Below are 27,782 nucleotides of genomic sequence, written 5' to 3'. Positions count from 1 at the left end.
CTTCTGATAGAAATGCTGCCTGCATCTTCAAAGCTCTGAATGTGTCCTCTGCTTTCTTGTTGCAGAACGTCTATTACACAGGTAACCAGCAGTTCCACGTGGGCGTTCTAAGTCCCACCATTGACGATGATGATAACAGGTGCTTGGTGGATGTGAATAGCAGACCCAGGCTAATTGAATGCAGTTACGCCAAAGCCAAAAGGATGAAGCTTTACTGGCAATTTTCTCAGGTAATTCTTCCCTTCCAAAACATGAGATGAAAAGCATCAAGAAAATTTCTGTTTGCAACGGCCGCTCAGCCCAGCAAAAATAGGGGGCAGCTCAGCAAAAATGCAGGGTGGCTGTGTTCCTTCTTAAAGCATCAGTGGTCTTATTCTTCAAATAGAAGAACCCTTTTTGAGTGTGTGTGGGGTGTGTGTGTGACTCGCATTGGCCCTAGCCCTCCATCACATTCTTGCTGCCCTGCCCCACAAACCTTTATGTGTCAGAGCAGCCTTCCCCAAACTGGTGCTCTACAGATGTTCAGTTCCTATCTTCCTCAGCCAGCATGGAAAATTGTCAGGAATGCTGGGAGCCGTAGTCCAAAAATTCTGGAGGGAATCAGGTTGGGGAAGGCTGTGTTAGAATAATTTTGTCTGAAGCAGGCAGCCTGCTAAATGTGTGTAGACTATAGGGGTGTGTGCTCTGCACCAAAAATCCGGGGGTCTGCCAGACCTCCAACAAACCTCCGAATTTGTGGTGTGGGTAGGGGGTGGTTTTAAAACTGTCAGACACCTGCAGTGCAGTTAGAAGATAGTTCAGAGCCCCGAATGGATCTGTAGGTCTGAAAGTTTTTTAGGTGACGTGAGGGCACATTTCAGGTTGATGGATGGCTAACTGAACACACTTCCATATTAGGAAGACGCCAAGGGGTTAAGGGGGGAGTTTTGAGATTGACATCTGCGGCTAACCAATAGCCACCATCTCCTCCCTGTCCCCCCCTCCAATCACATTGCTTAGGGGGAGAGATTACAAATGATATAACCCATTTTCCCCCTCCTTGGAATGCATTTGTTTGCTAGGTCATGGAGTGAGAAAGAGTCCAAGTTCCACTCCCCACATGCACTATTGATGTTGGCTGAAAGGAAGGATTTAAGAAAAGTGGCTCACGTTAATAAGTTGTCCCAGGAAGTGATGATGACTGGCAGGGAGTGTAGATCCATACAGTCTCACAAGCCAATATTAAGATACAGAAAAGCATATTGTGCCAAAGGCTGATCTGTGAACTGCAAGTATGGATGAAACTCGGCTGGGCATAAAGTCAAGAGAAGAAGGGGCAGCGAGAGAAGAGTTTACTAGTACTAGTATATCTCCTGTTTTGAAGACAGGATTCAAGTTTATATGCTTTGAAAAAAGAAATAAAGTTATTCATATTTATGTTTGTTCTTGTCTGACCTCATAGGGAAATCACACACACCCATTTCACTCCATTAGAGCAAATGGTTCAGGGAATAGATGTCTATTTTTTTAACCTGAAGTAGATCTCTATTTTTATAAACTGATGCACAACTGTACATCAGCAAAGTAAAGGATAAAAGGCCCAGTGCAGTTTTGGAGTGTGTGTGTGTGTATTTTTTAAAAAATCCTAAAAATCAAGGGATGATGGGATCTGCTTTAAACTTGGCATAGCTAAAACCCTACTTAAGAGCTATGAGGGTGCCAGGTTTCTTTAAAAATGACAGAGTTGTATGATTTTTGGTTAATTCCCATAAACACTAATAGTGCAGTTCTCTGGGGAAAAAAGCAGTTTTCCAATGAGTCATCAACTTTATTACGGTCACCGACCAGACATTACACATGCAGTAATGAGTAATGAGTAATCCTGCGGTGTGGGGAGACAGAGCCACCCCAGAAATCAGGGCAGGAATCACCTCATTGGAGCTGTGCCTCGAAAATTGGGGAGGAGCAAACCCGCTCTGCACACACCCTAGTAGACTTCCTATGTGATTTAGAAGCCTGTGCAAAGAGGGCCTAATTCACGTGGTGCACCTACACCAATGGATCAGGCTTCCTTGTAGAGATCTCCTCCCTGCAATGTGTGGAAAGTGGCAACAGGGACACGGCAGGTGTGTGTGTGTCCAGAAAGTATGCAACTGGAATCATGTGAGCCAAATATGGCTTTGATGAGGTGGTAAACCTGAGTCTCTGGATGGTACCACTTCAGACTGCCAAGATGGAATGCCTCCACATGAAGAAAAATTCCTACTAACTAGCATGTCAGGGAGAAAGTGAGGCATCTGAGAAATAAAAATCATGTGGTGGTTTCCATCCTCCTAACATCGACATACAAAGCCCCAAAGAAAGGAAGATGAAGCTTCTTCCTTTGTCTCCCGATGATAAATTAAGAGGCAAGGGAATAATTAAACACATGCTGTTCAGAAAGGATTGTTTTGCTAATACCCAGTGTGATTAAAGTGTTGTTGTTTCGGAACACATAATGTGATGCAAAGTAGGTTTGCATGCTGTAAGCTACAAGAAAACTAATGAGAGTAATCAAGACTTCAAAGAGAAATGTGTAAGTTGTGTTGTGGTTGCTTCCATTTAAGTCTAGTAAAAGGAATACATTTCTCTGAAAAAATGTATATACAATTTTTGAAAATTGTTTCTACCTTATTTTGTGATTGGCAATTTCTTACTCAGTCATCATATTTATGTGAATGCACCAGTCAGTCCAATATTCACATCCTGAAACTATTCATTTGAGAGTGGTCCCAATGGTATCAGTAAATTACTGTGGAATAAATGGCTTGAGACTTTATATGAAAAAGATATTTTACCAAAGCCAGTACTACTAGTTTTGCAGTTTGTTTTGAGATTTTAGAGTAAGGCTTAAAAAAACCCAGATCATTTTAAATATCTTTACTTTAAACCAGGGGTAGGCAGCCTTTTGGGCTCTCATGTCGTGGGTCCCGTTCCCTCTGGCATTCACATGTGCTGGTAAACTGATACAGGACACTCAATCAATGAGACTTCTTTTATTCAGGGAAATCTCACGGTGAAAAGCTTAGTGGTTACGCCTGACCAAGGGAGGGGAAAGGTTCCTGATACAATCCTTCATGCAATCACAATGGAGACTTCTTGAAAGGCTTAACAAACCATCCCAAGGGAGCTAGTCCAAACATGGCCAAACGTTGGTAACTCAGGGAACATGGCCAAAGCCTAAACAAGATCACAGGGTGGGTAAAAATCTCAGGCACAAGTATTGCTGCGCACATACTTTAGCCCTGCCACCTGAGTCTGAGTCCATCAGTCAAATCTCAGCCTGCTGTATGCTGAGCAGACCCCAAACACACAACCCAGGGAAGGTAAAATCTCAGGCACAAGGAGTCCTGTGCTTGTACTTCAGCCCAGGAAGTACACCACCTGAGTCTGGCAGAGGATTGTCCAACAGACAATCCCATCCTGCCATACACTGAGCTGACCACAAACACAATCCAGAGCAAATGTGAGCTCAAGTCTATGAAAAGTCTCACAGTACTTTTCATGGTACTGTCCTTAGAAATCCAAAGTCCAAATAAAAGAGAATCCATGTGCAGAGTGCTTTCAAAGTCCCAAATGTTGATGGATCCAAACAGGGAGGGGGTTTGGGGCCATGTGTTGAAACATGATCCTAGCAAAGGCTCCTTGCCTTTGCTCCAGCTTATAAAGGGAGGCGTAGGCTTGTTCAAAGTCAGTTGACAGACATGGAATCAGCCTGTAATTCATGTCCATGTCCAAACAGGTGTCACTGCTCAGCTCACCAAGATGATGGTACAATCTGAGTAACTCCTTCAACAAGCCCCCCACCCAACCTTTCTAAACACACTTTCACTTTCCCACAGAAGTCTAACAGCTTCAAGGCCGAGACAGGGAGTCTCCCATGAGAACTCTGACAGAGACAAGCTTGCACAGACATTCCAAACTAATTCTAATTAAGCCTACCTATAACCTGCAAGGCCTCCCCGGCCTTGCATGAGACTTAAACCTGACACCTTGGGCACATTTGGACATTTCAGAAACTGTCCAGGGCACCAGGAGTGCTAAGTACCAAAAAGTACCAAAAAGACTAGGGAGCTCAGACTCATAGAACAAATAAAAAATACACAAATTTGAGTGTGCTAATTTACATAAGCAAATATATGTGCATAATTAGAAATAATTACTATAATTTAAACATCATAGAAGGCAAGCTAGTTAAGCTCTTGTTTGCTTGCAGGACAGAACTGTGCAATGTCCCAAATTGCTTAAAACCTACTCTCTGTGTGCCCACACCTTTCCTTGGTCTTTCAGGCCCCAATCCAAATGGGGAGGATGGAGTGCCTGGGATCAGCAAAGAACTATGTGGCACCTTGTATTGATTAATTGCAAACTGAACATGGCACACTGGCAAGGGAGTGTGGGGATGTATTGTAGACTATAATAAACCGTGCTCTTAGGCTGCAAACGTACACAATTACTAGGGAGTAACCTCCATTAAATATAGTGGAATTTACATAGTGGGAGTAAATCCTTACTCGGTCTTCATACACATGCACCATCACCAACAGGCCCAACAGCACCAGATAGAGACCTCAAGACTGGTGAGCATTGCTTTGCTGCTCCTGGTCCCCAGAAAAGATGAGGAGGCAGAGAGACATGCCGCCATTTTATTTCAAATACTTTATTGTGGTAGTTTTGGGTGTTCTAGAACACATTTATTTTACAGTTCTTGGGTTCTAGTTTCTGGAAATCCTAAAATCTATACCAAATGTTGCAACATTAAGTTTCTAGCAACCTTGACATCATAAGACTCTTAAAAGTACCAAAATGCATAGTTTGATACCTTTATTAGGACCAACCAAAATTCCTAATACAGGTATTGCCTGACTGTGGAACTGGGGTTTTTATTTCTCATGGACCAGCATGGCTACCTTTATTTTGGTTGGTTCTTTTTAAAATTACCAAAGTTATCAATCCAGAGGTTTCTCTCTAGATCCGGATATTGGAACTATCTTCAGGGTGGATGAGGCAAGTTGCAGTTCTAAGCACATTTACGAAGGACTAGGATTCCAATCCTACATACACTTACCTGGGAGTAAATCCCATTGAACTCAGTATGACTTACTTCTGAGTTTAGGATTACACAGTAAATTTGATGTTATCCTCAACGTTTTTCGCCACCCCAGATCTCTCTGTACCCCCACTTGTTTCCCTACCCCACAAAATTTCCTGTACCCTCAGCTACCTTTTCCCACAGGTCTTTATAGTCATGTTCAAGGCTGGCACCACACCATTTTGCTGATTGCAGCAAATGGTGCTTTTTCCCTAACCCCAGTCAAGGTTCATAGTAGTACTCAAAGCTAGTCAAGTTGTTTTGGCCTCTGAGGCAGAAAATCCTACACCCTTCTCCCCTTCCCTGGCAGTAAATATACAATAATAATTCATAAATTAAGTAATTAATCATTTGCTGTTTTTCATGACATCCCAAACCAGCTTTCTAAGGTAGGGGATGGATAACTTGTTTTAACTTGGTTTATGGTTTAATCTGTTTTTAGCTGTGTATATTTACTGTTCTATACTGTATGCTTTTATCTGTACGCCGCCCTGACATCTTATTGATATAGGGCGGGATATAAATGTTTTAAATACATAAATAACTTGTAGGGCCACTCGCCCCATGAGTTTGCTGAGCACTGCTCAGCTAGCCTTGTTCTGGGAGTCGGCCCAACTCAGTGAAGTGCGCTTTCTGGGGCCTCCAGAAAGTTTGCAATTCCCCTGCACACTATTAGTGTGGCCGAGGGAATTGTGCACTTTCTGAAGGCCCGGGAAAGCTCCCTTTGCCTCCCCACCCCTCGTGCCAATCGGGACCTTAAAGGCCCTCTTAATCCAAGTTCTTAAGATGGCCTTTAAGACCATGATTGGCTTGGGGATGGGGGGACACAATTTCCCCAAAGCTGGGGAAATCATGTATTTTCCCCCTCACTCTAATGGCAGCCTAAATGTTGGCAAAAGGTTGTTTCTCTTTAGTTCAGTACCAGAGGCAACATTGCGTTTTCAAGGCAGGATAAAGGAGAGGGTGAGGAGAGGTCTGAGTGGGACAAGAATCATTCAAGAATATTGGACTTTATGCAGGGGATCTGTTTCTATATTTTAAAAAAGACATGGGACTCAAATGTTTATTATATTTGATTCCTTTTTTATATATATAAACCTGTAATCAAATAGCAAAAAATGTAATTCTTAGTAACATAAAAAACCTCTCACTTGAGCTCATGACTAATTGCATAGCATATTTCTATTGAGTACTTTGCTTTTCCAGCAAAGTTAATAGACCTTTTAATGCTACATGCCTAGAGACACGTGGTAGAGAATATATAGTTATGAAGTCCAAAGAAGCATTATTGGTCCCTGTGCTTAAAATTTTTATCACAGCATTTCTTCCCATTCATCTCCCTGCATCACTGTCTTTGTTTGGTAGTTATTAAAGGGTTATCTGAGTGAGTACAATTATTTCCTTTTGGGTTGCACCACACTGAGAGGTCAAAATGTTAACTAAACTCAACAGAAACACAAAAGCAAAATTAATAGTGTGGTAACATGACATAGCTGTTAAGAAACCAGGAAAATGGAACACCCATCCTACATAATTTAACACATTTCACAATCTTTCTCTGAAGTTCATAATTGTTCCCCAGGAATGATCTGTCAGGCTGAAATATTGTGCTTCCCTCCCAAGTTTAACAATACAATAAAATCACAGAGACGTGGGAAAGAAAGTGAAGGGATGAGGTTTATGTTCAGTATTTTTCAACCAGTTTTATAGTCCTTTTAAGCTTGAGTTCTTTAGCTGTTGATTTTTGTTTCCTTTGCTCAGACTTTGGATTATTTTAAGGATGGAAAGGGGCATTAGAAAAAGGTAAAATGAAAAATAAAGATACTTAAGATACTTAAGATATCCTCCAGCTATCATCTAAATTTCGCAGCTCTGGTAGATTTTACAAGAGCCCTAATGGCTGTTGTAAAAAAAATCCCCAAGCAGGAGGATGCTATTGCGCCCACGTCCTACTTGTGGGCTTCTGCAACTGATTGGCCACTCTGCTGGACTAGATTGGCCTTTGGTCTGATTTAGCATGGCTCTTCTTTTGTTCTTCTGTCCTTAACCATCATTCTTCTCACATGGCTGAACACATGGAAGGGGACCAAGATCATGCCCTCTGTCCCCAGGCTGGATCTCCATGTTTTCATTGGCCTGCTCTATAGAACAAAGCACGATCCCCAATCATGTGGAGAGAGCCTATATGCATCAAAAGCTGTGTGCCCCCAGAACCAAGGAACACACAGAGGTTGGCTTCTTCCTCTCCATAAGTTTAGCTACTTCCCTTCCATACACTCAGCCTGCACGGTTTCTGACTATGTGAAAAGAAGTTAAATGTAATTTGAATTCCATAGTACTTCCTTTTATCTGTCCTAAATCCCCCACTAGTCATCTTCATGGGATGACCCCAGGTTCTAGTATTATGAGAGAGGGAGAAAAATGTCTCCTATACACATTCTCCACTCCATGTGTTTTAATCGTCTTTCTAATTTATTTATTTATTTATTTATTTATTTATTTATTTATTCTGTTTTAACTGTTTGGTTTCAATTTTTATTTTTGTTAGCCACCTTGAGCACCATTTTTCATGGAGAGGCAGGACATAAAATAAATCAATAAAGAAATATTTCTGTTTAGCAATTCTCTCCATGTTTTATGAGCGCTTCTAAAGTAACCTGACTGAAGACTTTGATACCCTACTTTAATTGAGCTTTCTTTTTGACAGCCATCTCTCTTTCTCTCTCTCCCTCTATCTTTTTCAGAAATGTAGCATTGACACTTTGAGGTGTGTTTGTGTCAGCACAGAATTCGTGTCCACACTCAGGTCTTTGGGTGTTTTTTTTTTTTTTTTTTCTAAAAAGGGACTATGTTTGGAGCAATGGTGTAGTAATAAATGCTAAAGCACAGGCACTCTTCATGATGCCTAGAAAAACCACTCCTCTTCTAAACCCATCAAATGAAAATGCTCATCAGCAAAAAAAAGTCAATTTTTTGGCTCTGTGATTGTAGCTAGGTTTACCCTTGCACTAAGAGGGCCTTTAAGGCCCCGATTGGAGCAAAGGAGGGGAAAGCCCACTTTCTGTGCAATTCCCCCCAGCCATGCTTATGGCAGCCAGGGAAAATGCGCACTTTCCAGAGGCTCCAGAAAGTGTACTTCACCCCCTGCTTCAATGGGGCCTCTGAACACAAGGTTGGAGCAGTGGAGTGGGTGGGTGGGTGAGAAAGTGCACTTTCCAGAGCCTTCGGAAAGCATGCTTTCCCTTCCTCTGCTTTAATTGGGGCCTTAAAGGCCTTCTTAATGTAAGGGTGCCTTATACTAAGAGGGCCCTTAAGACCCCCATTGAAGCAAGGGGTAAGGGAAAGAACACTTTCCAGAGCCTGCAGAAAGCACACATTAATGGTGGCCACCATCAATGCAGCAGGCCAGTGTGGGTGGGTGCCGATCACTTGGTGGGGGCTCATTAGGCTTGCTAGAGTGGTGGCAGAGTGAGCGCTCGCCCATTTCAGCAATCCTGTGTCCCACATCACCCTTTCAAGAACCTCTTAAATCATTGTCAGCAGTATTCAAAGAGCAAAAGCACCCCAGACACCACCCACGCAATTTCCTGAAAATCTTACTGGTGTCAAAGCAAGAATGGTACAGGAAAAATGATTTGATGACTGAAATGCATCATGTTAAATTGTGGCTCTTTAGTGACTAAGATGACAGAAGATGCTGTTAGCTGAGTCATCAAGGGCACTTTTTTTTTTGCTGAGGCTACCATTCCCCCCTCCACACACACACACGGCATCTTAGGTAGACTGACTCTCAGTCAGAACCTGCTTAGCCTTAAAATTAATAACCTCATTTTGAAAGAGCTATAGTATTGTTGGAGGCCTACAAATTTTAACAACTGTTCAACTTGTGTGTGTGTGTGTGTGTGTGTGTGTGTGTGTGATTGTGTGTGTGAATACTTCTCATTCACCACAGGCTACTGTACAAAAGACTGAGATAACATTCCATTTAGATCAAACCCTTGACCTTAAATGTAGGAGGGCTAAATAGAATGCTTTTTATCCCTCTTAGCACCTTTCAAATTAAGTATCTGTGGTAGCATTTTTCACAATATGTACATTCTGAAGAGTGTGAAGAATGATAAAAGTACTAAAAATTGACATACATTCAGAATTTATATTTCCCACAGCAAACCTCTATTCATAGGTTAGGATGCAAACTTATGTTAATCAACGGTAAAATAGCAGCTGTCATGAAATTCTTCTGATAGCCTTACTAAAATTATTCTGATATTCTTACTAAAAGCTGCACTTTACAGAGAACAAAGAATCATTTTTAAATTATTATGGATGTAATCCTATTTACACTTACCTGGGGATAAGTCCCATTGAACAAAGCACTGTATTTGGAAGAGATTTCCATCAGTATGCTTACTCTTTCGCAAATTACATGGGGAATTCAAACAGTCTTTTCTTAATGCTGCAATAATAACAAGCCTCTAGCAGGTGCATTCAAGACTTTACTAGAGCCAGGCACTATTTGCCTTCTGGAAACTGTTTCAGCTCTTGAAGCACTCAAACTGAATTGTTAAAACAAAGAGGAATGATGTAAATAAAATTCAGTGAATTTCTGTATCTGCATATTTAGCATATTGGATATGTTAGTCCTACTTTGAGTAGACCTTTTTTTAAATGAATGGGACTTAAGTTAGACTTCCATTGCATACAACCCATCATTCTTAAGAGTTCTCTTAAGTATTGTTTTACGGAGAGGGTCTCTTATCCTGAGGTGCACATGGACCATGTAAGCATACATTGGGCTTTCCCATCCCATTTCTGCTTTCAACAGTTCTCTTGCAGAGATGTAAACAATCTTTGAATATAATATAAAGCAGTTTAAGAGTTAGGTGCCATGTATGTTGGGAGATTTCAGGAATCTGAAAGGAAAACTCCAACAGAAGCACATGCAAATGTGTCACCTTTTTGGATCACAACTGAAGTGCTATGAATCTATATATTTTTCTTTATTTTTGTTAACTTGATTCGTTTTGTTTGACTGCTTGGACAATCTGTAATTGCTGGTTTTATTAAGTCATTATTGCCCTAGTGACAGCTCCAGCATAGTTGGTCCCCCTTCTCTACTCTTGCTCTTAATTTCTTGTACACTAGAATCTGGATGACGCCCATTAATCTGTAAAATGGAAGATCAAACTTTAGATAGAGGAGGTTGTTTACTGGATGAACTTTGTGTTTCTTCCTGCCTTTTACTTCTGTGATTAGTGCTCTTCCCACGATATTGTTAGGGTCACTACAGATATTAGTATATAATAATAAAGGAGGATGTGTGTTTGCCTCTCTATCTGTCTGTCTATCAGTACCATAGCTCCAAGACCATAAAACCTAGACACCTGAACCTTGGCATGCATACTAAAGGGACCCTAGGAGTGTGCACTTCAATGTTACTTTGTTTTTAAAACTCACCAATTAAATCAAATTAATTTAAATGTGTCAAATTTGGGCCTAATCTACACCAAGCAGGATATTGCACAATGAAAGCAGAATGAAGTGGTGTATAAAAGACGGGAGCCACACTACTGCTTTATAGCAGTATTGAAGTGCACTGACAACTGTTGGGGCCCATTGACACATAGCATATATCACTTTCATAGTGCTATATCCTGGGGCTCTTCCACACGTCGTACTGAAAGCGCTTCCATCCACCCCCAGTGCACCCCGAAAACAATCGTGTAGCTTGCCTGTAAAAGAGACGAGGAAGAGGCGTCCTTGCCGCTGCCGCCGCCACCACCTCCCTCCTCGCCCGCTGGGACGGAGAGCTCAGCAGAAGAAGGCAGAAGAAGATGCTCTCCACCCCGCCTTCTTCCGCCGAGCTCTCCATCCCAGCAGGCGAGGAGGGAGGTGGGTGGCGGCGCCGGCAAGGGCGCCTCTTCCTCGTCTCTTTTACAGGCAAGCTACACAATCATTTTCGGGGTGCACTGGGGGCGGATGGAAGCACTTTCAGTACGACGTGTGGAAGAGCCCCTGCTTGGAGTAGATTAGGCTGTGGTTGTACCCTGCAATAATATTTTTAGTCACTAGAGGCAAACTTCCTTAACCAAAACATAGCCAGGGGACATTAGAAGGCTGAGGAACAGAATTATATGCTTTCCTCCTCCCTCTGCTCTGGGGCAGCCCTCCTCTGGAAAATGGAGAGGACAGACTACTCCCTTGGGGCTCTATGACTGCATCGTGGTAGGGGTCATGCCTAGGGGTGCTGCCAGGCATGCCTAGAGACAGGGCAGACACAATGTATCTAACTCAGACAGCTGATAGGTTTGTTTGAAGGCTTTGCTGTATCAAATTAAGGGCAATTCCAACCTATGTGAAGCTGGGCCCCTTTGTGAGTTGTAGAATATACGGATTGAGAGGTCTTCCAGATGATCCTCTAGTTAAGGACTGTACATGAAAACCATATCTATTTGCTATTTAGTCATGGACCATTCTTGAGAAGGCTCTCTATCCTCATGGAAAGCCTGCTAAGTTCCGGGCCAACTTTATCCTAGCTCTGGATTAGTGGCAATAGTGGCATAGAAAGTGCATAACCATCAGACCACACTGAGGAACATAAGCTGCCTCATACCACATCGGTCTCTTGTCCACCTGGCCCAGTATTGACTCCTCTGCCTGGCAGCTGCTCTCTGGAGACCCAGGCAGAAGTCTTTCACATCATCGTTTAACTGGAGAGACCAGCGACTGACAGTGCAAACCTATGCATGTCCACACAGAAGTAAGTCCTGGTAAATCCTATATACAATTCAGTGTATATAGGATCACACCCTGAACCTGGGACTTTCTGCATGTCAAGTACGTGCTCATTGAGCTTCCCATAGTAGATTTGGAACATGGGGCAACTTTGTGGGGTTTTAGGCTCTTGTTAGAATCCCCATTTTCTAGACGTTGCAACAGTTGAACTGAAAATACCACAGCATCATGTCCAAAAAGGCCAAACACAAGCAAAACATAAGCACTGCATTATCCTTTAAAATCCTGAGCAATTATAAGAGATTAGTCTAGAAGAAACCGGAATCTGCAGTCAACCAGATTAGAATGTGTTACAAGCAAAAAGGAAGAGGCTTCAGGGAAAGCAATTCCAAAACGGGCTTTAGGACTGACAACAAACACAACATGCTCAATATAAATTTCAAAAATACTGCAGACTCTGCAGTGCTAATCTGAATGCTTGCTAGCCCTTTTTGTCCAGGCTGCTCCAATTTATTTCTTAGTTGCTAGGATCATGTTTGTCAGGAGCACACAATGTGACAATGCAAATATATAATTTCTCTATGTTAAAATGAGCCATACTAGTTATGCATCCCTTATATCAAACATCCAGATTAGAAAACCCAGAGTAATTAGTTCAAACAAAGAAAAGAAAAGTCTTGAATAACCAATCTTCCAGTGGAGCCTTTTTAGCTTTCATGAAGAAAATTATCCTTCTCACCTTAAACAGCTGTATTTTGCCATTTTTATATTTCAGTTCCAGGCAGCAACGCTAATGTCAGAGGTAGAACCTACAAGCCATTCAAGTAAATGGGAGAAAAATCTGATTATTCTATAGCCCACTAGCTGATATGCCCAGCGTTGCTCGGGTCCGTGAATAGTGTTTATAACAAAGCAGTTTTCAATATCTCCTGCTGAAGAAATTTTATTTATGGAATGTCCTGAAGGAATACTACCAATTTGTACTGGTCATAACCATGAGTCATAGTTTGGTGGCAAGAGAAGACTCATGGGAGTTCCACCCAAGGTATTTTGCGAGTTGTAGGCATAAGCCCCGGTTTTTTATTAAATTCTTTAAAAATACTTAAAATCCAAAAAATTATGTTTTTAGATTTTTCTGGTACATTGTACAGCCATACCTATCAGCGTGCCAAATTTCAAGTTTCTACTTGGCCCCCGTAAGATACATGTCTGTGAGGTAATCATCTTAAGGTAGAATGCCGGAGCTAGGCCTGTGAGTTAACCTTTAAACAAATTAAATTCATTTATTTTTTATCACAGCACCATGTACATTGATGGTGCTATATAAATAAATAAATAAATAAATAAATAAATAAATAAATAATAATAATAATAATAGTAATTTTTCCTCCCTCACCCTCATAACAACCCTGTAAGGTAGGCCAGTCCTAGGCCTGTGAGGTAACTTTAAAACAAATTAAATTAGTTTCTTCCTCCTCTCCCACCCACCTCTCTCTCTCTCTCTCCCTCTCTCTCTCTCTCTCCCTCTGAGGGAGCTGACTGACTGACGCACAGGTAATTTGGTCATTGCCATCGGTGATGGGCCCAGAGCTGTGACCTCCTTCCCTTCTGCTCCAGCCAGTCCAGGCACTCTCCCTTCAGCCCCAGGATGGCAAGCTACTTCCTGAATAACACAAATTTTTATGCTGCAGGGTCGTTGCCCCCCCCCCCCCGGTTATAACTAAACCACAACATTCCAAGACAGATGCAAGAATGACTGAATAAAGTTTATGATTTTTATGTAAAAGCCTGACTTTACTATTGAAACAGAAGAGTGAATGGGAGAATGACTGATAGCTGAGGCTAGAATGGAATCTTATATTTCTGTGCAGGGATAAGTCTTTTTAACATATAGTACGACTCTGCCTCTCTTTCTATTACTTCTGTGTGTGTTTTTAACAAATTACACCCTTCAGTTGCTGTATTCCAGTCATGGGAGACATCCACCAAGTTTCAGTTATACCTATCAAGTCATATTTGTCTTCATGTATTAAGACTTCAAGTTCGTTCTGTTTGTTTCCTATACTCTGGGCATTTGTATATAGACATTGAAGACCATGAGCTTTATAGTCTGGCTTCTTTCCTATACTATTGTGAAGAGTATTCTGGGGCATTGTTAGAGCTATTCCCTCTGTTATGGTTGATAAGCCTTCATCGTTTGTTGCCTCCAACTTTACATCACCCTCCCCTGTAGGATTCAGGTTAAAGCCCTCCTGATCAATTTCTTCATGCTGTGGCCAAACACATTCTTTCCAGCCCTTGTCAGGTGCAACACATCCCTTGCCAGCAGTCCATCTTCCAAGTAGCATAGCCCGTGGTCCCAGAACCCAAATCTCTCACGTCAACACCACCTTCATAGTCAGTCATTCACTCAGAGTATTATTCTTTCCCTTTGTATTCCTCTTCCAAGAACCGAGAGGATGGATAAGAAAACTATTTGGGCCCCAAATTTCTTCAGTTTCCCTCCCAAAGCTTCAAAGTCTGACATGATTTCTTTGTAGCTCCACTTGGCAGTATCATTTGTTCCCACATGGATGAGGGCACCCTATGTGCATCCTCCATTTCTGGTCCAGAGGTTCCCCCAGCCTTCTGGAGCAGAGTTGAGAGGCATGGGGGGATGGAAGAAACCATTAGGTCAGTGGTCTGTACCATTGGCAAATGGACACTATTGGATACAGACCTCCCTCTTCAGAGAGGTTTGCTTGGGGTCTTCTTTGCTATCTTTTCAGCACCTGTAAAAGACCTTTTATTCTGCCAGGATTTTCAAGTTTTGAATTTTAGTTGTTTTAACTTGCTGCTTTTAACTGATGGTGTAATTGTTTTAACTTGCTATTTACTACCATTCTATGCATTGTTTTTGCATTGATTCTCTTTTGATTTTATTGCTTTATTTTGCTGAAACAATTTGATTGAAGGGTAGTATATAAATGTATACAATAAATAAATAGATGTGGTAGATGAACAGTATGTATGCAACTATTGAGCCAACTTAAAATCATATATTCAGGTTGCAATCGTATACACATTTACTTGGGAGTAAGACCTATTGAATTCAATAGGGTTTATATCTGAGTAGACATGCAAATAGTTTCTGCTTCCTTCAGTAGCATCAATATTTAATTTCCATTGAAATTATATTTGCTGTATATCATTGCCTTCTTTTTCCCAGATTTAAATTGCCTTTATTAAAATTCCTTAATTAAAAAAAGCATTCGATGCTCACATATAATGTTTCTAAGAATTACACAAATAATATAAATTGTTGTGCACAGAACCTGTCTAGAATTCTCATAATATTGTAAAGCGAAAAGACCGCAAAAATAGATGTTAATCAAAAGTATAAATGCATGCACACTCCGTTAGCTATTGAGGACATTTTTGAATATTTTAATGTAGGCATATACTCTGATACATCATTACTCCATTACTGTTAACTTATAAAATAACAGGAAATCAGTATGGAAGTCAGGAATTTCAGTAGCAAAATATAGCTTCCCATTATGATTAGGGGAGAAAGGTTATCAAAGTTATATTGTGAAAATTGCTGTATAATGTCATTTTTATGTGCTTTAGTAGAAAAAAATAGCTGCAGTAAAAGAATCAAAAGACTTTTGGATCCTGAGTTCCCCTTTCATTCATGGAAGTGTCCTTCAGTTCACAAAAGGGACTCTGATCCAACAGATGCTCCTGCTGGCAGAAGGGAGGTGATTTTTGCTGATTCCTACTCCCACCCTCCAACCCTCCACACCAGCTTCGGGGCTGCCCGTCGCCCCCTCCCCTCCTGCCAGTGGTAGTATTCCATGTGCAGAGTTTCTCTCACAGGAAATTAGGATCCAGGCCTAACACTGAATCTCCAGTAGATTGCAAGGCCATTTGGGGAAGCTGAGACCTGTGGAATCTATCCTCGTTCATTGCAGCTTTGCATAGTGTCACAGGAGGAAGGAATGGAGGAACAGAAAAGAAAATGACTTGTCTAACAACTATAGCAGACCTGGATTTAAAGGAAATCCAGGGGCTTACTGCCTAACCACAGGTCCAGCCTCAAGGGTCAGTATGGTTGGGCTCCTGCTGAGGGCCCAAACCTCAGTAGAGGCCCACTGACAAGAGCCCCCTGGAGTTGCTCCTCCTCTTCACTACTGCAACCTATTTGTTTGTCCAATTCTCACTCTGGACCAGGCAATGGCAATGGTGAGAAGGAGGAGCAGTAGGTTCTACTGACGGACTCTCTGCCCATCAAGCAAGCAAATGGGAACAATGATGAGAAAGAGGGTGAGGAGTGATAGCAGCTGGTGACAATGGCAGTAAGAAGCTATGCTCACTGAGGGAGGGGGCCTATTGAGGATGTCTGGTCCAAGGGCCCTCCAAAACCTGGAACTGGCATTGCTTTACAATGTTGTTTCTCCAACATAATGCCACCCAGCGAATCAGTAGAAAAAATTGAGGGCCATTTACTGAATATGATTATATAGCACATACAGTGTGCTCCTCTTCTAATGGATATATCCTTACCTGTGTCATCTAGAGTATTGTGTCCAGTTCTGGGCTCCACAATTCAAGAAGGATGCAGACAAGCTGGAGCGTGTTCAGAGGAGGGCAACCAGGATGATCAGGGGTCTAGAAACAAAGCCCTATGAAGAGAGACTGAAAGAACTGGGCATGTTTAGCCTGGAGAAGAGAAGATTGAGGGGAGACATGATAGCACTCTTCAAATACTTAAAAGGTTGTCACACAGAGGAGGGCCAGGATCTCTTCTCGATCCTCCCAGAGTGCAGGACACGGAATAACGGGCTCAAGTTAAAGGAAGCCAGATTCCAGCTGGACATCAGGAAAAACTTCCTGACTGTTAGAGCAGTACGACAATGGAATCAGTTACCTAGGGAGGTTGTGGGCTCTCCCACACTAGAGGCCTTCAAGAGGCAGCTGGACAAGCATCTGTCGGGGATGCTTTAGGGTGGATTCCTGCATTGAGCAGGGGGTTGGACTCAATGGCCTTGTAGGCCCTTCCAACTCTGCTATTCAATGATTCTATGATTCTATAAATAGATAATATTCACTGAATTGTGTAAGAATAAGTTTTCATGTTATGTTTATCACATGATAATAACAGCCTTTCACATGATTTCTCAACTGTGCACAGTTGCACTCAAAAGAATTATCTAAGCACTCAGTGAGTTGCCTCTAACTAGTTACATTCTTCAGTCAATCAGCCAAAATGAAGTCCTGTAATTCATATATAGTCAGTCCATGTCCTCCTCTTGTCTATCCAGATGGGTAAGAGACATCCAGCACTTCAGTCTACCATTTCAGAAATGATCTGTAATAAATTTAGCACTGTGACACAGGTAATGCTCTGAGCACAGAATGAGGTTAAGATAATCCTGTACACTATACCCTATGAATCATTCAGCTAGGAATATATACCATAAGCAATTGCATCTCCAATCTTTGTGCAACTCCTGCTTTTTATTTTCCTTTATTCCTTTAATCTACATAACAGTTTTTGTCTTAACAGTGAATAATTCTTCAAACTCAACCTTGAGAATATGACTTGCGTTCAATAAAAAGGAAAATGGGAAATGTAAACTTTCCTTTTTTCTCCATTGAGGGGAAAAAAGAGAGATTAAAATTAATAGAATTAATTTATCAGAGTCACAAATCATAGCAGGGTATTAAGTTTGGACAACAATGTCAGGATAAGATTAATAGATCTTTTCTCGATTAAGTAGCTCATTCTCTTCTTTTGTTATACGAGTCATTCACAGCCTTTCAGCCTGCTCATAAACAGAGCAAATGTGACCTTGAAAGAAGGTGGGAACTAGCATTCAAGGAGAAGAAAAATAGTTACTCTCTAATTTTATATTAGTAATATGATAAATGAAAACTTTCAAGAGTTTACATTCATTTATTCCGGAAGTGGACAACCTTTTGTCTTTCATGGGCTACATTCCTTCGGGTGCTGCATGCTGGCAATAAATGGGGCCAGAGTCACTCCATACTTCTTTTCTGTCATAAAATCATCATCATCCCACTGAGAGAGGAGGAGGAGGAGGAGGTGGTGGTGATGATCTTAAGTTAAGAAGATCTCTTTCTTGGAAGAGTTATACATTACCACTATCTGTTCTATATAAATGCCTCCAACATTGTAGCCCTATTTGGGTTTTACTCGTGCCTTGTCACAATGCATGAACATTCTACAGTCATGTGCGCCAAGCTGCAAGGCAAGAACTCACAAAGGCTTCCATGCAGCTTGAAATCCCCATTGTGCAGGGCCTGAGGTCGTATGGAAACCATTGTCTGCACAACTGTATACTCCATCCCTGCAGACATCCATGTGTCATGTGCCGATGCTCAGTGTATGCGATGTTGGAGCATGGCAATGTGGCTTGGCCCTACTCATGTGTTGGGACTACACTTGAGGGGGAAATCCGAATAGGACTAATGTTTAACCAAGCTCATCTATTATATTAACCTCCCATGTCTCATTCCCCAATTCCCATTCCTCTACCTTCTGTTCATGTCCCCCTATATGCTTTGATTAGTGTTTGCCTAAATATTGACAGGTCTTCTCCTTCCATTTGTTCTTCAAGTCCTATTTTGTATAATAAAGCTTTCCCTCCCCCCAAAAAGTTTACCCGTTGTTTTTTTTTTAACATGGTAATAGTAGAAGCAGTAGCTGGCATTCAGCTCAAGTAAAGGAGTTTTCTCACCAGCGAGGAGAGGCCATTGGAGATTTCTTGGAATTGTTATACACTTCCCTGATCAGCTGGAGTTGATGGGAGCTGAGTCTGAAACATCTGGAGGGCACCAGTTTGGCCACGGTTGTGGTTGGGGGAGATAAAGGGCAGGATAGGTAGCTTTAGGAATCTCTTTGCTGTGTTGTATCTCTGTATTTTCAGTGGATATGCATGTGAAGCATGTGTGGAAGCAAATGGCATACGTGATCTTCCAAGGCAGCCAATCCATGGGCCTAGGTCCTTCCAGCAAGAGCTCTGTCTCTCTCTCTTCCCGTTCGGTGTCTCCATTTGAAGATACTCCAGCATAATAAAAACTCTGGATCCACCCCATGGTAGAGAAATCTCACAACTATTTCTTAGCAATTGGCTTCCATTAAGAGACATTTCCCTAACTGAGCCATTAGCCAGTAATCTGCTTAACAAAAGTACATGGCTAGGTCTGCATTCATAACAGAATCCTAGGTGTCTTGAATTTTGCACGCATTGTTTTATTATAAAGCAAACATTATTTTCCTTGTTTCAAAAAAAAAAAAAAAGCAAGCTACCTTCTGTTAAATCTCCTTTAAGTAATAAAAGTAAATTGGTTTTTTGTCTAGCATTCCAAGCATTAATGGAAATGACAGATTGTGAGGGGCATTTAGGAATAATACGAATCTGAGGCCAAAATGAGGTCTAACAAAATTCGTCACAAAATGCACTTATTCCATTAGTTTTCTGTAAGCTCTGCTCAACTGTTCCCAGCAGAGTTGTTTTTTTTTATATACACAATACATTAAAAAAAATAACTCTGATATACTATGCCGAATCTTATTTCTTTCCTGGGCTCAGACCATATGGTTCAGGAAGGGCCCCTTCCGTAAGCAGAATAAATCATAGACCTATCACAAACATGATCTTTCTGTATTATTCATATCAGTTTCAAAACATTTTAGCTCCGTGAAGCAGCAGGTGAACCTGGCCATCTCCAGTTTACCTGAGAAGATTTAGGCCATCAATAATACAGTGCAAATGAAATTGTGAATTGATATCTGACTGGTACATGAGTCCTTTGTTCATCATACAAGTCTGCAAGGTGCAGGGTTTGTCTCTCCTGTTCTTATCACTTCATAGCAATTACTATTATAATTCTTATAATATTTTATAATTATAATTACATCATTTTTGTTGTTGTTTATTCATTCAGTCGTTTCCGATTCTTCGTGATTTCATGGACCAGCCCACGCCAGAGCTTTCTGTCGGCCATTGCCACCCCTAGCTCCCCCAAGGTCAAGTCTGTCACCTCCAGAATATCATCCATCCATCTTGCCCTTGGTCGGCCCCTCTTCCTTTTGCCTTCCACTTTCCCTAGCATCAGCTTCTTCTCCAGGGTATCCTGTCTTCTCATTATGTGGCCAAAGTACTTCAGTTTTGCCTTTAATACCATTCCCTCAAGTGAGCAGTCTGGTTCAAAAGCATCTATCTTCCTTCGCTCAGCTTTCCTTATAGTCCAGCTCTCGCAGCCATAGGTTACTACGGGGAATACCATTGTTTTAACTATGCAGACCTTTGTTGTTAGTGTGGTGTCTCTGCTCTTAACTATTTTATCGAGATTTGTCATTGCTCTCCTCCCAAGAAGTAAACGTCTTCTGATTTCCTGTCTGCAGTCAGTGTCTGCAGTAATCTTTGCGCCCAGAAATACAAAGTCTGTCACTGCCTCCACGTTTTCTCCCTCTATTTGCCAGTTATCAATCAAGCTGGTTGCCCTAATCTTGGTTTTTTTTAGGTTTAACTGCAACCCAGCTTTTGCACTTTCTTCTTTCACCTTTGTCATAAGGCTCCTCAGCGCCTCCTCGCTTTCAGCCATCAAAGTGGTGTCATCTGCATATCTGAGATTGTTAATGTTTCTTCCTGCGATTTTAACTCCATCCTTGGATTCGTCAAGCCCAGCACGTCGCATGATGTGTTCTGCATACAAGTTGAATAGGTAAAGTGAGAGTATACAACCCTGCCGTACTCCTTTCCCAATCTTAAACCAGTCCGTTGTTCCGTGGTCTGTTCTTACCGTTGCTACATGTTCGTTATACAGATTCCTCAGGAGGCAGACAAGATGACTTGGTATCTCCATACCACCAAGAACTTGCCACAGTTTGTTATGATCCACACAGTCAAAGGCTTTAGAATAGTCAATAAAACAGAAATAGATGTTTTTCTGGAACTTCCTGGCTTTCTCCATTATCCAGCGGATATTGGCAATTTGGTCTCTAGTTCCTCTGCCTTTTCTAAACCCAGCTTGTACATCTGGCAATTCTCGCTCCATGAATTGCTGGAGTCTACCTTGCAGGATCTTGAGCATTACCTTGCTGGCATGTGAAATAAGTGCCACTGTCCGATAGTTTGAACATTCTTTAGTGTTTCCCTTTTTTGGTATGGGGATATAAATTGATTTTTTGCAGTCTGATGGCCATTCTTGTGTTTTCCAAATTTGCTGGCATATGGCATGCATCACCTTGACAGCATCATCTTGCAATATTTTTAAAAGTTCAGCTGGGATACCGTCGTCTCCTGCTGCCTTGTTATTAGCAATGCTTCTTAAGGCCCATTCAACCTCACTCTTCAGGATGTCTGGCTCTAACTCACTGACCACACCATCTGAGCTATCCCTGATATTATTATCCTTCCTATACAGATCTTCCGTATATTCTTGCCACCTTTTCTTGATCTCTTCTGTTTCTGTTAGGTCCTTGCCATCTTTGTTTTTGATCATACCCATTTTTGCCTGGAATTTACCTCCAATGTTTCTAATTTTCTGGAATAATAAAACTGTAATAATTATATTATTATTATTTCATAGGAAGCATGAGGAAGTATGTTGTACCTCTGAAAATAGGAACAGTACCACGTGATGACCCTATTTTGATGCTGCTCTAATCCCCACAGTAGTTCTCATTACTGTCAGCGCTGATCTCTTGCCTAAATCTGCCAGTTTAGCGTGGGTTTATTGCTGTGCTGTTGCATGGACTCTAGCCCAAATAAAAGCAGTATTAGGAGATATGGGCAACAGTGTCCTGCTTTAAGACAGCATAGGTATAAGCATCCTGGTACCCTCTAAGTATTTTGGACTCTAGCTTCCCCAAGGCCCACCATATATGGTCAATTGTCTGGGATTAATGGAGTGATAGTCCAAAACATCGGGAGGGTACCATGTTGCCTACCCCAAGATGCTGGCCAGCCTAAAAGTCTCTCATTCACAGTAACTTCTTTTTCCTATGTAAAGGTTGCTAATGAATGTTAAAAACCAAGAAAAGAAAAGAGGGTGTTGCTAGAAGGAACAATTCAAATGCAACAGTCACTAATTTTAGCTGTTTTTGAGTTCATCAAGTTTTTATCAGATTGAAAGTTAGGGGGGGAATGCAGCAGAGGGAGGATGGGACACCTCCACCCCCAAAAGGGATGTTACTGGGCATTATGAAGAAAATCTACTCTTCTATAGCCTTAATGGAATTGTGGAGTTATCACACAGACTTAGAAAGATCTTCAGGTGTACCAGAAAGGAAAAATAGGGGCTCCTTTTGAAAATATAAAAACAGCAGTTCTTTACACAGACATAACTCAAATTGCTTTCAGTGGGACTTACTCTCAAATACGTTTGCATGGGACTCTATGGGTTTATAGATTTTTACCCTGGTCTTCTTCCAAGGAGTGGCACACACAACTCTAGGGAAGTACAAGAACTTCGTTTCCGCTCACAAAGCATGCAAGCCCTACCCTGTTTGCAAACACATACCTGAGCACGAGTGCGAGAACATGCCTGCCAAAAAATGTTTGCAAAATACCGAAGATGTGCACATGACCAATTAGCGCAACTTTCCCCATTTGATTTGCGCAACTTTCCGAATTTGCACCAATTTCTAAATCAGCCCCACTTTAGTCTGTGGAAGAAATTGGCACAACTTTGGAAATATGTGCAAATTTAGGAACTCTTGCACAAATTTCATAGTTGATCACTGTTTGTGTTACCCAGTTTTCCTGTGTGCACAAAATGAGAAGCAATCACAAGCCTGAATTCAAATCAGGCATGAAATGAGCAGCGAATCAATGTTTGGAGAATCTTGATGAGCTTTAACACAACGCGTTTGCCCATCATCCCTACTCTAACCCCATTTAGTGTTCACAACAACACAAGTGTGATAAAGAGTTATGGTTGAGCAGGGATTTGAACGTTAGTACCCCCAATTTAACCATGCTAGCTCTCACTTATTCCAGTAATTTTGTAAGCTTTTGAGTGACTATATCATCTGAAATGTCATGCACTGAAGTGGTACTGAGTGACTTTTGGCTAAATGTGTTTTTCTCTCTTCTTTTAAAGGGAGGCCCAATCCAGAATAGAAAATCCAAACGTTGCCTGGAGCTGCAGGAAAACAACGATAATGAATTTGGATTTCAGCTAGTGCTACAGAAATGCTCCGGCCAGCGTTGGTCTATCACAAACATCCTGAAAAGTTTGCCGCCATAGACTTTCAGGGGAGGGGGAAATCTTCTAGTCAATCCTCTTGCTACTGTGTAGCAAAAGTTTGCAACGTCGCCCGCTGTACTGTATTTTTCCCCTTCCTCTTTTAATCTTTTTGTGCGAGTGTGTGGATGTCGGATTTGTGGGCTGAGAATAGAGATTTTTATTTCATAATGACATTTTCATGGCATTTATAGAGAGATGCTGAATGACAGGTGATGGTAGAATATCTTAAAATATTTTGCAACTGTAAATAGGGAACAAATGGAGAATATTTATAACTGAGACAATAAAATTTTATTGATAAAAAAAGCTTAATGCTCTCTTTGACTGATGAGTTCGTTGTAGACCAGTTCCAAAACAACCCATGTACTAGGTGGGTATCTAATCTGGGTTTTTTTTCTTTTCAGGCAAGCTCCTGGAATTCTAAACACAACTGTTGCTCTAGTTTATACTCACTGTATCCGTATTTCTCCATTTTTGTCACCCTCTACTAAATACCATTTACAAATACACACCACCATCCTCAAAGAGTAAGGGATTCTTAAGCACTTGCAAAGTCAAAGGCAGATATTCTGCATCAATATTACACCCTCATCTAGTGAGAGAGAGGGGGGCGCCTTCGGATGACATGCTAGCCAACCCTGCCCTCATAGACCACTCCACAGATGACTGTTAGCATGTCACATTTGGATGACATGCAAATAAATCTTCCGTTGAATAGGGCGTAAGGGCAGGGCTGGCTATTGCTCTCTTCTCCTCCTCTCCACCCTCCCCACCGAATGGTTCCCCCTTACCTGATCAAGGCACTGCCATTCCATGGGAAGGGGTGGAGGGAGGGAAGATGGATCTCTTCCACTGACACGGGAAGAGATTCATCCACAGCTTCTTGCTTCTGCGATGGGCATGGCACGTGTTCGTCCACACTGTGGAATTGTCTCCTTTCCTGTCAGGAGAGAAGATCCATCCATCGGGGAAGGATGCGTCAGTGCTGAGCGAAGTCATCCCCTGTCAGGGGATCAGTTGGCTCAGTGGTGGTGCCTCCTTCATCAGCACGGCCATAGAAACATTCCACTTCCTTGTTTCTATGCGCCCGCTGGTGAAGGAAGAGGCGGAGCCAGCACCAAGCTAACTGATCCCCTGACAGGGGATGACTTCACTCAGTTCAGCGTTGCTGGCTCCATTCCCATTTCTTTCAAGGCAGAAGCCAAAAAGATCTCTCTCTCTCTCTCTCTCTCTCTCTCTGGCTGCTGTCTCAAAAGAAATGGGAACAGAGCTGGTGATGTGGAGTGATTTCCTCAGAAGGAAACTACTCCACGTTGCCGGCTGCTTCCCCATTTGTTTTGATGCCAAAGCCAGAGGGAACTGATGCTGTCAGCTCTCTCCAGCCTCGGCATCAAAACAAATGGGCAAAGATGCACTGCGCATGGATACCTTCATCGGACCAAGGATGGTATCCATGCACAGCGAGTGCATCCCCATTCATTTCAGGGCTGAGAGCAGGGAGAGGTGATGCTGTCAACTCTCCCTGCATTCAGCCCCGAAACAAATGGGGATGCACCTGCTGCAGAGGGAAATAATTTGTTTTGACACCGAGGCTGGAGAACGCTGACAGCTCTCTCCAGCCTTAGCTTTGAAACTAATGGGTCTGTCCTGGGAAGCACATGGGGAGCTGCAGATCACAGCGCCCCACCAAGGGATGGCATGATTGGTGGCTTCCCAAGTGCTTCCTGTGCTGGGATTATTTTCCCTGTCTATAGAGCCCCGCTGGGCCAGAGAGACAGCGAGTTCTGCCATTCTTTCCTCATAACTCTGTAGGCAGGGGAAATAATCCACAGAGCCCAAAGATGACACAATAATCAACGGTTGTGCAGATAAACAACTCTGCACAGTGTGGATTATTGGAGTTGGTTATTTCATTGAAATAACCAACTGTGGGGTGTTTTTTGTCCCACAGGACACAATAGTCAACGGTGGACTCTCTAGTCTAACATGGACTATTTAATTTACCGTTGACTATTGTGTTGTCTGAACCCGTTGAGAGAGAGAGGAAGATCCCATGGCCAAAAGCATTAGTGGAGTTTCACTATCAAAAATCTGTTTATATTTTTGTTGTTGTTAAAAAAGATAACATTTCAGACTGATTTCATGCCATTTTCTTCCCTTTATTTTTTATTTTATTTATTGTAGAATGTAATAGCACCTAAAGCACCTACTTCACCACAGGGCATATATTCATGTGGATGTGAAGCCTAGGTTCAGGCAAAAATTCCACATCAGAAATGTAAAATGTGAGGTGGGAAAATTATATATTTCTCTTCTGAAGGCAACAAGCAAAAGCCTAAAGTGTAGGTATGTTTTTTTTAAAAAAAACTAAAGTGATAGAACAACACAAAACTATTACTAAGGTACAGTGCAATTCTCTACATGCTACTCAGAAGTAAGTCCCACTGAGTTTAATGCAGCTTACTCCCAGGTTAGTGTGCATAGAATTATAAAATCAAACAGTTCCAAACTGCCATTATTATTATTATTATTATTTATTTATTTATTTATATAGCACCATCAATGTACATGGTGCTGTACAGAGTAAAACAATAAAATAGCAAAACCCTGCCACGTAGGCTTAACAAAGTACTGTTTCCCTACTCGATAACAGATAATGCTTCCTTCCTACTTTTAAACTAACCACAAAATAAAGATACAAATTTCAGTCACAAGTTTTTATTAAAATTGAAAAACTAATTCATGAAGCCTCAACTCTTCTGGGATGGCTTGAAAAAATAGACTGTTCTCAGTGCAAAATGGTACATCACCACTAAGGTGACAAGAGGTTCATTAGCATTAACGATGCAGGTTTCAAAAAAGCCTGTGATTATAGCTTATATGTACTCTGGGCAAATGAAGTATTGGCTGGAGATTTATTATTCTGTAATTCAATTTCAAACTCAACTATGAGTCAAATGCTAAATTTAAAGCTAAGTTGCCACCTATGACATACAATATCCTTGCTCTGACATTTCCCCCCCCTACTTAGGGGAGGACCAAGATGTAGAAATGATTAAGAAGTGTTTAAATTGCTAAAAGTGAAGGCAAAGTCAACCAACAGCAAGTTCCTAAAACTTTTAAACCAATCATTTCAAAAATGAAAAATTGCTGCAGGATTCTAATATATATATTTTCCGAGGACGTGTCCTAACAATGCAAAAAGTTAACCGTTACGTTACTGTCCTTTTTTCCTACATATTTTGAAACTTGGGCTCAACTAGGAATTATGTCATTGGGTGTATTTGATACTAAGGGTTAGAAAAGTCACTTTTGCTTTGTTAACAGAGAGAAAAACATATATACCAGCTGTAGCATTTGATATGTTGTGTTAAAGGCAATGGCGGAAAATAAAATAAAATGGCATTTGAGCCCATTGAGATGAGAACAACTTGGGATGAGAAGCCTGTTAATTAGCCCGACCTATCAAGTGATGCCGTTGGTTTTCTGCCTTGTGCCCAGAGCCTGCCCTTCACTGTTACTTGAAAGAGAGAAAGAGAGAGAGAGAGAGAGAGAGAGATGGCTTCCATTTAATTGGGTCTTACATAAAGGTCTCCAGAAAAGGCATGAACTTTACTTCACCTTTTCTTCCCTCCAAAGAGGTACAGCTTATTCTTTATACTCACCTAACTGAACAGTGGTTGCAGGGTGGAAAGTACAGGGACAGAAGATTGTTTGAACAGCAAAAGCAAGGACTCTGTGCACGTTGGTCTCCATTTCTTTTTTGTTTGGTTAATGACTTTATTTATTTTATTATTGCATTTACTCATTTTATTATGGTATCACTATTTATTAATTTATTTGTTTCAGAAAATGTATGTACCGCTTCGCCAAGTTCATGCGTTTAGCCAAGCAACAAAAAAACCAAAGAGAAAAGGGGCCAATTGGTTCTCTTGTTAGTAAGGATTCCCAAGATACAGTCGCAGCCACAGAGAGGACCAAAGCCTCTCACATGTCTAACCGGCTGTGCCTTGGCCACCATCAGAACATGAAGAAGACTGGGGGGTCCTGAGCAGATCTTAGGGAGTGCCCAGGCTCGCATGGGAGATGGGAGATCCTGGGCCCAAGCCACTTATGATGCATCACGGGGGCTACTATGCACTACCATAAATAATATGCTTAGGACACCAACTTCCACATACGGGCACTACCCAAAATTGTCATTTTGATCCTGGACATGATGTAGCATTAGTGGAAACCAGGTTCTGAAATATGCGTGAGAGGAGAATCCAACCCAAGTTACACTTGTACACTTGCAGGTCTTAGGTTTGCAAAGTGGTCTTGCTAGTGTTTGGTCAACCACTTGCAGAATGGGAAAAGGCAGCAGAGTTCTGCTAGTGCTACATGGACGCTGCTCCTTAATCTTCAATCTATAGTTATGGTGGGGTAATAGGAAGTTGCAAAGCCAGTTCTCTTTGTATTTGCAAAAGGAAATCTTTCCTTCGCTTGAACTGCAGTAAAATATCTCTATGCTTGTTTTCAAAGTGTAATGATATAGATGTTTTCAAACTCAGTATGTGCCAAAATGGCAAAGAAATGCAATTTTGTTTATTGCCAAAATTGGATTTACATTGGGAGATGTCAGTAACAGCCATTTTATCTGAATTTAGATTAAACATAATAACTGTCAGAA

The 27,782-nt window shown here is 41.5% G+C and overlaps 1 protein-coding gene across 1 annotated transcript in view; it reads left to right on the top strand.

Moving 5' to 3' along the window:
* The window catches only part of GALNT18 (polypeptide N-acetylgalactosaminyltransferase 18), a 349,029-nt gene extending 325,643 nt beyond the window's left edge, over positions 1 to 23,386 (top strand). Inside the window, exons 10-11 of the mRNA XM_063117285.1 lie at positions 66 to 230; positions 22,964 to 23,386. Coding sequence (XP_062973355.1) covers positions 66 to 230; positions 22,964 to 23,110 — 312 coding nt within the window. The 3' untranslated portion in view covers positions 23,111 to 23,386. The remainder of the gene's footprint in view (positions 1 to 65; positions 231 to 22,963) is intronic.
* The last annotated feature ends 4,396 nt before the right edge of the window (positions 23,387 to 27,782 follow it).

The sequence above is a fragment of the Elgaria multicarinata genome, chromosome 2 (assembly GCF_023053635.1).
Source record: "Elgaria multicarinata webbii isolate HBS135686 ecotype San Diego chromosome 2, rElgMul1.1.pri, whole genome shotgun sequence".
In the NCBI taxonomy this organism is placed as follows: Eukaryota; Metazoa; Chordata; class Lepidosauria; order Squamata; family Anguidae; genus Elgaria; species Elgaria multicarinata.
Note: the sequence above shows the minus strand (reverse complement) of the source record. Positions and strands in the feature narration are given on the sequence as shown.